Raw genomic sequence first — 12,494 nt, forward strand, 5'->3', positions numbered from 1 at the left:
TTTTATGCTCCTTCTTAATCTAGTTATTGTCACTTTTCAGGCAGCCCATGTGACAGTAATAGCACATTTCTTTCTTCTGTGCCTAAAATGGGTTATTCTTTAAGTGTGCTTTAGGCTTCTAGATAAAATAGTATTTAATAACACCCAAATAATATCAGAGTAATAATTTGTTTTATATTTTCTCTTCCTTATCTTTGAATTAAACCTTATTAATTCAAATTATAGTAATTCAGTGTGGCTTCTACAAAGAAAAAACAAGTCACTAAAGTAATAAAAGCATTTGGACAGTAATTTGAAGTAGAGGATTTATTTGGCAAAAACAAAACTATGTTCAGCAAAGTGGAACTGAACATTATTTTTCATACAAAGTTAAAAGCACATTGTATTTCCTTCCTGACCACTTGCCCAGTCCCCATCTCTTTGAGAGAGAAAAGCTTCATCTAAATTATTTCATCTGATTGATGACTGTCATTTATAACTTTATTGCTACTTCTGTCTTGGGTATTCCTTTGGAAAAGGTGTATGGATTCATTACATATTCTAATGTATTATCTATAGATTATAAGATAAAGTCAAGCATGTATCTGCTGATACTTTTTAAGTTGACCTGTCTCTATACTTAGAAATGTCTCTTAATAGTAGGCTTCCCTGGTGGCTCAGATTTGCCTCACAGAAGAGCCTACTAGAGCATTATTCAATAACCATTCATCTTTACTTTAGTCTCAATTCTAAAAAGGCACATATTTTTTAAATCATATATACATGAAGGAATATCTAACAGCAAGAGACAAAATGGAAAAGTTACAAAATTTCAAATATAATATTCATCTGGGACCATTTAAAACTATAAGTCCTACAGGGCTTTACACTAAATTGCCTCTGAGGACACAGTTGGTAATGCATAGATTGCTTCTTTTTCTTACTACAGTTTATTTAAAATTAAGGAAATTCATGTTATACATAAGTAATAATACCAGGGAGCTCCCTGATAGCCTCATGGTTAGGATTTGGGGCTTTCACTGCCATGGTCCAAGTTCAATCCCTGGTCAGAGAACTGAGATCTTGCAAGCCACACAGTGCAGCCAATAAATAAATAAAATAAAATAAAAAAGAATATAAAAATATAGTCTAACATATATTCTCATTTTTAACAGATTAAAAGGGCTTCAAATTTCTCTATCTTTCATTAACATAGAACATACTATTTTCATGTCACAACTTAATTACTCCTAAAAATTTCCTAACTCAAAGTTTAAGTTCTTCTAACTTTCTTGCAAAAAAAGTATTTGAAAAGTCTGTTTGATGGTACTATTTGCCCCAAATAAATCACCTTATATACAATAAGAAAACCCATGAACTATTTTCTATTTTCAAATTATTAGGTCATATCACCTTTATATTGAAAAGCCAAGGCTTCATGGCATCAACTTCTGCTTGCCCTTTGCTGAGGTCATAGACTGCAAGATACAAGGCTCGTTGGGTCATAAAGTGGGGATGAGTGCTGTAGAATTCCTCACGACCTAAATAAAGATTGGAGAACTTTTCAGTCTTCCAAAGAATAGACAAAAATCCTCTTCTTCAAAAATAAAGTTAGATGGCACTACCCACTCTTTACCATACAAAAAAAAAAAAAAAGAGAGAGAGAGAGAGAAAAACAATCAAAAGATAACAGCTACAAGATTACACTGGGTTTTTACTAGGGATTGACAACTTCTTGCTTATGTGTCAGCTATGTAGCTTCAGCTGACACGTGCTGGTTCCTAACATTTCCTTCCATGGCTTCTCCATTCTGGTGGCAAGGGAAGAATTAGGAGAAATAAATGACTTTGGAATAATCCCATATGATCCATCAGGTCTCTGTAGTATTGAAACAGAAAATTCAGTTTTTAAATCCCTGTTTTAAAAAAGATATCTGAATAAAAAATTTAGCAAAATAAATACCTGCAAAATCCCATACATTCAGAATGAGGTCTTTCTTCCCTTTGCCTCTTATTTGGATGGGCCAGTCTTTCACATCAATGCCAACTGTGGCACCTTGCATCCCAAGATCTGATTTCTTGATTTTCATTAATTGCTGTAATAAGGTGGTCTTGCCACTCCCAGTATTTCCCACAATCATAAGTTTCATTCGGTTATAGGGCACAGCCTTTTTCAACCGCTGCTGAAGAAACCTGGTATTTGAAAAACAAAAATAAAATAATAAACTGCTTAACAGCATACTTAGGCTATAGGTGAATTCTTATGCACTGAATTATTTTAAATATCAAAATGTCATAATGTACAGTATGCAAAAGAGCACATAACTCATACTAACTTAATAATGCATGTGTCTTTCAATGCATTGTTAATACATCTACTTTGTTAGTGATGTTGGTTGGTCTAGCTGATAATGATTGGAAGCCTCATCAAATATAATGACACTAGAAAGAATCTAAGTATCAAAATGTTTATAATACTCATTAAAATTTTACATAAAACACATACACAATTTCTTTAAATATCACAAATAAAACTCTAAAAATTATAAAGCATAAAATTTTACAAAGCCCATAGGATAAAGAATCAAGGTAGATCAATGTTTAGTTTTTTTTGTTTGTTTGTTAACAAGTTTTATTTTATTTTTTTTTTGCTATTGTTTTTTTTTTTTAATTTTAACTTTACAATATTGTATTGGTTTTGCCATGTATTAAAGAAGCTCCATAATGTTCTCCACAGTGGTTATACCAATTTGCATTCCCACTAACAGTGTAAGAGGGTTCCCTTTTATCCACACCCTCTCCAGCATTTATTGCTTATAGATTTTTTGATGATGGCCACTCTGGCTGATGCGAGGTGATACCTCATTGTAGTTTTGATTTGCATTCTCTAAGAATTAGTGATACTGAGCATCTTTTCATATGCCTCGTGGCCATCTGTATGTCTTCTTTGTAGAGATGTCTATTTAGGTCTTTCACCCATTTTTGATTGGACTGTTTGATTTTTTGATATTGAGCTCCATAGGCTGTTTGTATATTTTAAAGGTTAATCCTTTGTCTGTTGCTTCATTTGCAAATATTTTCTCCCATCCTGAGGGTTGTCTTCTCATCTTGTTTATGGTTTCCTTTGCTGTGCAAAAAGCTTTTATGCTTAATTAGGTGCCAATTATTTGTTTTTATTTTCATTATTTTATGGGATAAGTCAAAAAAAGATCTTACTGTGATTTATGTCAAAGAGTATTTTTCCTATGTTTTCCTCTAAGGGTTTTACAGTTTTGTTTTTTTTTATGATATTAGGTAGAATTCTAATTTCATTCTTTTACATGTAGCTGTCCAGATTCCCCAGCACCACTTACGGAAGAGGCTGTCTTTTCTCTATTGTACTCTTGCCTCCTTTGTTATAGATTGAAGGGAAGTTGCTCAGTCGTGTCTGACTCTTTGCGACCCCACAGACTGTAGCCTACAAGTCCATGGGATTTTCTGTCCCATGGGATTTTCCAGGCAATAGTACTGGAGTGGATTGACATTTCCTTCTCCAGGGGATCTTCCCAACCCAGGGATCGAACCCAGGTCTCCCTCTTTGTAGACAGACGCTTTACCATCTGAGCCACCAAGGAAGTCTGTAGGTTTATCTCTGGGCTTTCTATCCTGTACTGCTGGTCTATATTTCTATTTTTTGTGCCAGTACTATACTATAGTGTTTTGATTACTATAGCTTTGTAGTATAGTTTAAAGACAGGGAACCTGATTCCTCCTGCCCCATTTATCTTTTTCAAGATTACTTTAGCTTTTCAGGGTCTTTTGTGTTTCCATACAAACTATAAAAATTTTTGTTCTAATGCTGTGATGAATGCCACTGGTAATTTGATAGGAATTTCTCTGAATCTGTAGATTGCTTTGTGTAGTATATTAATTTTCTATCAATTCTTTCTCTATCAATTCTTCCAATAGAAGAACATGGTATATTTTTCCATCAGTTTGTATCCTCTTTGATTTCTTTCATCAGTGTTTTTTAGTTTTCTGAGTATAGTTTTTTTGCTTCCTTAGGTAGATTTATTCCTAGGTAATTTATTCTTTTGTTGTGATGGTAAATGTAATTACTTTTTTAATTTCTCTTTTTACTCTTTTGTTGCTAGTGTATAGGAATGCAAGAGATTTCTGTGCATTAATTTTGTATCCTGAAACTTTACCAAATTCATTGATAACATCCCAGCAGTTTTCTGGTAGAATCTTTTGGATTCTGTGTATATAGTAACATGTCATCTGCAAACAGTTTTACTTCTTCCTTTTCAATTTATATTCCTTTTATTTCTTTTTCTTCTCTAATTGCCATGGTGAGGGCTTACAAAACTATGTTGACTAAGTGGTGAGACTGGACATCCTTGTCTTGTTCCTGATGTTAGGGGAAATGCTTTCAGTTTTTCACCACTGAGAATGATGCTTGCTGTTAGTCTGTCATATATGGCCTTTATTATGTTGAATAAGTTCCCTTTATGCCCATTTTCTGAAGAAGGAAATGGCAACACACTGCAGTATTCTTGCCTAGAGAATCCCAGGGACAGAGGAGCCTGGTGGGCTGCCGTCTAGGGGGTCGCACAGAGTCGGATGCAACTGAAGCGACTTAGCAGCAGCAGCAGCAGCAGCAGCACGACCATGTCTGGAGAGTTTTGATCATAAACAGGTGCTGAATTTTGTCAAAAGCTTTTTCTGTATCTATTGAGATGATCATATGATTTTTTAAAATTTGTTAATATGGTATACCACATTGATTTATTTGCATGTATTAAAGAATCTTTGCATTCCTGTGATAAACTCCACTTGTTCATGGTATATGATCCTTTTAATTTGTTGCTGGATTCTGTTTGCTAGTATTTTGTTGAGGATTTTTGTGTCCATGTTCATCCGTGACATTGGTCTATAATTTTCTTTCTTTTGTTTTTGTAGATCTCCCCTGGTGGCTCCGTCTGTAAAGACTCTGCCTGCAATACAAGGGACCCAGGTTTGATCCCTGAAATGGGGAGATTCCCTGGAGAAGGAACCTTTTTTTGCAATATCTTTGTCTGCTTTAATTATCAGGGTGATGGTGGCCTTGAAGAACGAATTTGGGAGTGCTTCTCCTTTTCCAATATTTTGGAAAAGTTTTAAAAGGATAAGAGTTAGCTTTTCATTAAGTGTTTGACAGAATTTGCCTGGAAAGTCATCTGGTGCTGGACTTTTGTGTGTTGGAAGATTTTTAATGACAGTTTTAATTTCATTACTTACGACTGGTCTTTTATATTTTCTAATTCCTCCTGGTTCAGCCTTGGACCAATCCCACTGCTGGGCATATACCCTGAGAAAATTATAACTCAAAAAGACACATGTACCCCAATGTTCATTGCAGCAGTATTTACAATAGCCAGGACATAGAAGCAGCCTAGATGTCCATCGACAGATGATAGGTAAAGATGTGGTACATATATACAATGGAATGTTACTCATAAAAAGGAATGAAATTGAGTCAGTTGAAGTGATGTGGATTAACCTAGAGCTTGTCATAAAAAGTGAAGTAAGTCAGAAAGAGAAAAACAAACATCATATATTAACACATATATATGGAATCTAGAAAAATAGTACTGATGGACCTATTTGCAGGGCAAGAATAGAGACATAGACACAGAGAACAGATTTGTGGAAACAGGCAGGGAAGGAGAGGGAGGACAAACTGAGAGGCAGTATTAACATATATATATTACCGTGTTTACAACAGCGAGAAGCTTCCGTATAGCACAGGGAGCTCAGAGGACAACTCCGTGATCACCTAGATGGGTGGAATGGCAGGGGGAGGCTCCAGAGGGAGGGCATATATGTATACATAGAGCTGCTTCACAATGTTCTACAGTAGCAACTAATGCAACATTGTAAAGTAATTATATTCCAGCAAAAAAAAATCAAAACCATCAAGGTAGAGTATACAAGCATACTGTTATATTCATCCTTGATAGTGAAGTTCTATTTGGTACATGTATTCATACATGGTATACATAATGTATATATTCATATATACTGTACATGCATACATATAATGTACATGGAAAGGAAGAGCATATTGGTTAAACTACACTGATACACATAAATGATTTTACTATCGGCAGATAATATGTTGCTATTCCTAACAATATTAATGCAAAAGTAATTGAAACTTACTAGAAGTGCTACCAGTGGCTAACAATACCATCTTTAAATTAACAGAACATGTAAATGTTCTTAAAAATAAAATGGATACAGAAAAATACATTTAACTATGTTAAAATGCTGCCACAGTTCAAAATTAGAATAGTGAACTAAATCATAAGTGAATCTTAGGGAATATTAACTGATTCATTCTCACAATTAATAGGACTTTGAGGAACATTCTTGATAATCTGCATCACCAATAAACAAGAAAATCAAAGTTCCAAATATCTATTTATTAAGACTTCACTATTCTTTGTCATTCTTCAAAGAAGCAAGTGAGAACTACAATTTCTAAATTACTCCAGGTCTATGTACTCTCTAAAAATGTTTAAAAGGTTTAAAAATATTTAAGTTACATAGTAGCTTGATAGCATAATACTCTGAAAACTTCTTACAACTAAATGTTTAGTAAGAATTGAACAAATTTTATATGAGCATCTTTTCCAGTTTCAGAAAGGAAAATCATGGGAAATACTTATGTAGGATGAGGGGTAGTCATGTTATTTAGCATAACTGCTCACAAACACTTTGATCATAAAATAGACAGAAAGTCAAATGTAAATTATGAAAATTTAAGGAAGAGAATTGGGTAACTAGATAAGTAGGTAGTTAGGAACTCCAAGTTCAACAATTATTAACTGTATGCCAGACTCTGTGTTTGGTGCCACGAATGAAACAGAGAGTAAACACAGCAGATATTATAGGCAAGTCAAGGATCCATTGAGAGGTGATAACTGAGTTGAAACCTATAAGATAAATATAGATAGGAGCAGTTTGTGGAAATAAAAACATGATTTTATGGGTAGGTAACAAGACTAACATGCTCAAATGGTAACAAAGAATAGAATAAAGTTCATTATTAACTTGAAGTTCATAAAGTATAAAATCAGAAACAAGCATACTTGAAAGTTTTGGTGGTTTCAAAAATGATAAGGTTGAGTAGGTTATCAGCTTCATAGGCAAAACAGAAGTAATTTTATATTCTTTAAGTAACTATAATGCTTTAAGATAGAATAGACATATGATAAATACTTCCTACATGAAACCCAGATCGAGAAGCCATTATATTCTGCTCTATTTCTTCAGATTGATAATTGGTAATAAGAGAACAAAGATTAATAATTTCCTTTTAGAGTCCATTTCTACTGAAAAGCATAATAAGGAGAAGTAATTTTCTCAACCTTAACTTGGCCAGGAAGAAATTAAAAGCTCTGCAGTGGCACCAAATAAATCCATTTACTAAGTAAAAGGCAAATGACATAGAGTACATCATGCTAGATGGTCCTATACATTCTTTTTTATGAATTGTAACTATATATCCACCAAAGTAACCAGAAAAGGACATCGGAAACAAATTCAGTTAAAAAAATAAAAATAAAAGTATCTAACCTTATGATGTCTTTGGCTTTACATCCTACATGTTTAAAATCAAAATTAAGATGCAGTTCATCCAAAGGAAGATCCCATATTTTGCTTAATTTCCCCATTTCATTGGGAAAGGATCTCAGTTCCAAGTTGTAACTAACATCAAGAGATGTCAGATTTTCAAGACAGCCAATCTCAGGAGGAATCTTAATGAAATAAAAAAGAGCAAACACTGTTGGTGGGAAGGAAGAAAAGTGTGCTACCAAAAAACAAGATGCTACTAGAAAACAAGAGAGGCTCCGAGACTCTATGAGCAAACTGTACAGCCTTCCAACAGAGTTCTAAAACTTTCCAAAGGTTTGTCATAGTTCCCATCAAAAATGTTTGAAAACATAATATAAAGGACTTACCCAAAACAATCTACGGCATTTGTTTATAATCTTTTAAAATCCATTTTCCCTTGGAAGCATATTTCATTGCTTCACAACATTTTATATGTTTTTTATATGTATCCAAATCCAATAGTCGGTGGCTTCAGGCTATTCCCTCTCACTATGTTCTTCAGCAAAACCAAAGATCTAATCATCACAAATTTACATATAACTTAACATTCTCAAAATACAACTAAATGTTTAAACCTTAGGTGGCATAATAATTGCAATATTCCAAATTTTTAAGTAATACTCACTATTTTTATAACAGCTAACAGTAATCTGATGCAAAAAAGCTAGGTACCAAAATTATGCAGAGTTATTCTGGAACCTCATGGTTTCAGATGCTTTATCTCTTTGGCTTTTATAGACAATAGGCTTGAAGCTGGGATGAATGGACAGTTAATTTCAGATTTATAATAAAGACTGTTCCATTTGGGTGAGGGGGTGAGGGAGTATGATGGAAGAATACAGAAATTTAAGAATGTGGAAAACAATGTCAGCTGAAGAACAAAGGCTATACACGGCCTGGTGAAACTTGAGAAATGCAGCATGTCTGAGAGTCTGTTAACAGATCAGAGATTTCATGGTAAATTGACACAATTAAAGCATTACATGTATTTGCAATCAAACATATATAAATATATAGATATTCAAAATAAAAGAGAGTACAAAAGGCAATCTTTAAGGAAATTAAGCATGTTAGTATACCCATTTACCTCAGGGTAGGATTAGATCTTACTCAAAAAGTAAGCAGTATCAAATAACAGATTTTGAAATGATAATCTATGATAACAGACATTACAAAAGCACATTTTTTCAAATTGGCAATAATTTTAAACAAATATGATCTCCTTACCTCTTTCAGTTTATTATGAGAAAGATGTAGTTTCTCTATTCTAGACCATGCACATGCTTTTTCACTCAAGTCCAAGATACTGATCTGATTATGACTAAACAAGAGTTCCCTTAAGTTCAAAGATCTCCAGTGCACAGGACCTGGTAGATATCGAATATCATTGCTGCTCATATCTAAGGACCGCAGGCTGAAACAATACAATGTTGAGAATAAAAATCAAGTGAGTATTTCTATATACATGAAATAACATCACAAATAACTTTCAGCAGAGAATAAGATACAATTTTAAAACTAATATTTATTTAAGTCAGTCCTAATGAGGCGGATGAAACTGGAGCCTATTATACAGAGAGAAGCAAGTCAGAAAGAGAAACAACACTATATATTAATGCATATATATGGAATTTAGAAAGACGGTAACAACAATCTTAAAAAAAAGGCAGCAAAAGAGATACAAATGTAAAGAACACGCTTTTAACTCTCTGGGAGAAGGCAAGGGCGGTATGATTTGAGAGAATAGCACTGAAACATATGCAATACCATATGTAAAAAGATGACCAGTGCAAGTTCGAAGCATGAAGCAGGGCACTCAAAGCTGGTGCTCTGGGACAACCCAGAGGGATGGGGTGGGGAGGGAAGTGGGAGAGGGATTCAGGATGGGGGGACATATGGGCACCCATGGCTGATTCATTTCAATGTACGGCTAAAACTATCACAGTATTGTAAGTAATCATGCTTCAATTAAAAGAAATTAAAGAAAATTAAAAAAAAAAAACATATATGAGTACACAGGTGTGGTTTTTTGTATATGTAAAGGTATATGTGGTAGGAAAAAAAAGGCATGTCTTAATAGGAACATTTAAATAAGGCCCAATAAAAACTAAATTGAGGTCTAATTTCCCTACTTCAGAAATATAAAAATGTCAATCAGAATGAAAGATTGTATTTTACATTTACAATGCATGAGAAATCATAATTAACAAAATTAAAATTCCTGCCTTCTATACAAGATTCACAAATATGTAGCTTCCATTTCTCTCTTCAATCTCATTCAAATCTGGATGGATTTTTCAGAGGTCAGGTCCTCAAGTTTATTACCAGCTTGTCTCAGTGTGATATACACCATAACACTGATCATGATATCTTGTGTACAGTATGCCTTCAATGAAAATTTGTTGCTTTCATGCAGGAATAGCTACCCAAAAAGAAAATGAAGTGCTCAGTCATGTCCGACACTTTGTGACCCCATGGACTATAGCCTACCAGGTTCCTCCATCTAAAGGATTTTCCAGGCAAGGGTACTGGAGTGGGGTGCCATTTCCTTCTCCAGGGGATCTTCCCAAGCCAGGAATTGAACGCCCAGATCTCCTGCACTGCAGGCAGACGCTTTACCTCCTGAGTCACCAGGGAAACAAAGTTTGTAAGAAACAGCAGGAAAACACATGTCACGTGTAAGGTTACATGTGTAGAAAAACTACTTGTCACGTGTAAGGTTACATGTGTAGAAAAACTAAAAGTAGCAACTGTGGTATATTTGACTATGTAAAAGGTTGCCTGGACTTTTACTACTGTTACTGATTCTTTTCACCCAGCATATTTGAAGCATGATAAATTAATTCTAAGATCTGCTAGACCAAGATTCAGATCTATAAAGCAACATTTTTGCTCTACTTTGTTAGATATTGCTCTATTAGATTTAGATTTTGCTCTAGTTACTTTATAAAAACAGTTGAAAGCAATAAAATTTACTTGACTATATGAAAGGCAAGACACGTATGTGTGACCAACAATGTGACTGAGACAAAATTGACAATTGTAAAGTTGTTCAAAGGCAATGCGTCTTGGCTTTAAGACTAAGCTTGGAGCCTAAAGGTGGCCAAGTACATGCTCATTTGTGAAACTAGAATAAATTTAAAGAAATACATATAAACACTGGAAATGTACACTTGAAAATGGTGTCTGAAGGTACAGTGTAATTCAGTTCAGTTCAGTAGCTCAGTCGTGTCTGACTCTGACCCCATGAGTTGCAGCACGCCATGCCTCCCTGTCCATCACCAACTCCTGGCGTTCACTCAAACTCACATCCATCAAGTCAGTGATGCCATCCAGTCATCTCATCCTCTGTCATCTCCTTCTCCTGCCCCCAATCCCCCTCAGCATCAGAGTTTTTTCCAATGAGTCAACTCCGCATGAGGTGGCCAAAGTATTGGAGTTTCAGCTTTAGCATCAGTACTTCCAAAGAACACCCAGGACTGATTTCCTTTAGAATGGACTGGTTGGATCTCCTTGCAGTCCAAGGGACTCTCAAGAGTCTTCTCCAACATCACAGTGCAAAAGCATCAATTCTTCAGTGCTCAGCTTTCTTCACAGTCCAACTCTCACATCCATACATGACTACTGGAAAAAACCATAGCCTTGACTAGATGAACCTTTGTTGGCAAAGTAATGTCTCTGCTTTTGAATATGCTATCTAGGTTGGTCATAACTTTCCTTCCAAGGAGTAAGCGTCTTTTAATTTCATGGCTGCAGTCACCATCTGCAGTGATTTTGGAGCCCCAAAAAGATAAAGTCTGACACTGTTTCCACTGTTTCCCCGTCTATTTCCCCTGAAGTGATGAGACCAGATGCCATTATCTTCGTTTTCTGAATGTTGAGCTTTAAGCCAACTTTTTCACTCTCCACTTTCACTTTCATCAAGAGGCTTTTTAGTTCCTCTTCACTTTCTGCCATAAAGGTGTTGTCATCAGCATATCTGAGGTTATTGATATTTCTCCCACAGTCTTGATTCTAGCTTGTGCTTTTTCCAGCCCAGGGTTTCTAATGATGTATTCTACATATAAGTTAAATAAGCAGGGTGACAATATACAGCCTTGACGTACTCCTTTTCCTATTTGGAACCAGTCTGTTATTCCATGCCCAGTTCTAACTTTTGCTTCCTGACCTGCATACAGTTTTCTCAAGAGGAAGGTCAGGTGGTCTGGTATTCCCATCTCTTTCAGAATTTTCCACAGTTTATTGTGATCCACACAGTCAAAGGCTTTGGCATAGTCAATAAAGAAGAAGTAGATGTTTTTCTGGAACTCTTGCTTTTTCGATGATCCAGTGGATGTTGGCAATTTGATCTCTGGTTCCTTTGCCTTTTCTAATACCAGCTTGAACATCTGGAAGTTCACAGTTCACGTATTGCTGAAGCCTGGCTTAGAGAATTTTGAGCATTACTTTACTAGCGTGGGAGATGAGTGCAACTGTGCAGTAGTTAGCGCATTCTTTGGCATTGCCTTTCTTTGGGATTGGAATGAAAACTGACCTTTTCCAGTCCTGTGGCCACTGCTGAGTTTTTCAAATTTGCTGGCATGTTGAGTGCAGCACTTTTACGGCATCATCTTTCAGGATTTGAAATAGCTCAACTGAAATTCCGTCATCTCCACTAGCTTTGTTCATAGTAATGCTTTCTATGGCCCACTTGACTTCACATTCCAGGATGTCTGGCTCTAGGTGAGTGATCACACCATCATGATTATCTTGGTCGTGAAGATAATTTTTTGTACAGTTCTTCTGTGTATTCTTGCCATCTCTTCTTAATATCTTCTGCTTCTGTTAGGTCCATACCATTTCTGTCCTTTATCGAGCCCACGTTTGCATGAAATG

At 35.3% G+C, this 12,494-nt stretch overlaps 1 protein-coding gene across 3 annotated transcripts in view; it reads right to left on the reverse strand.

Annotated features, from left to right (window-relative positions):
• LRRK2 (leucine-rich repeat kinase 2) overlaps nucleotides 1-12,494 on the reverse strand; it is a 207,764-nt gene that overhangs the window by 97,414 nt on the left and 97,856 nt on the right. For all 3 annotated transcript variants that reach the window (XM_010841504.1, XM_010841503.1, XM_010841505.1), the window contains 4 exons: nucleotides 8,847-9,033; nucleotides 7,581-7,762; nucleotides 1,942-2,171; nucleotides 1,393-1,520 (listed from right to left, as the gene is read on the reverse strand). In XM_010841504.1, coding sequence (XP_010839806.1) covers nucleotides 1,393-1,520; nucleotides 1,942-2,171; nucleotides 7,581-7,762; nucleotides 8,847-9,033 — 727 coding nt within the window. The remainder of the gene's footprint in view (nucleotides 1-1,392; nucleotides 1,521-1,941; nucleotides 2,172-7,580; nucleotides 7,763-8,846; nucleotides 9,034-12,494) is intronic.

Source organism: Bison bison, unplaced genomic scaffold (assembly GCF_000754665.1).
Source record: "Bison bison bison isolate TAMUID 2011002044 unplaced genomic scaffold, Bison_UMD1.0 scf7180017864163, whole genome shotgun sequence".
Lineage (NCBI taxonomy): Eukaryota > Metazoa > Chordata > Mammalia > Artiodactyla > Bovidae > Bison > Bison bison.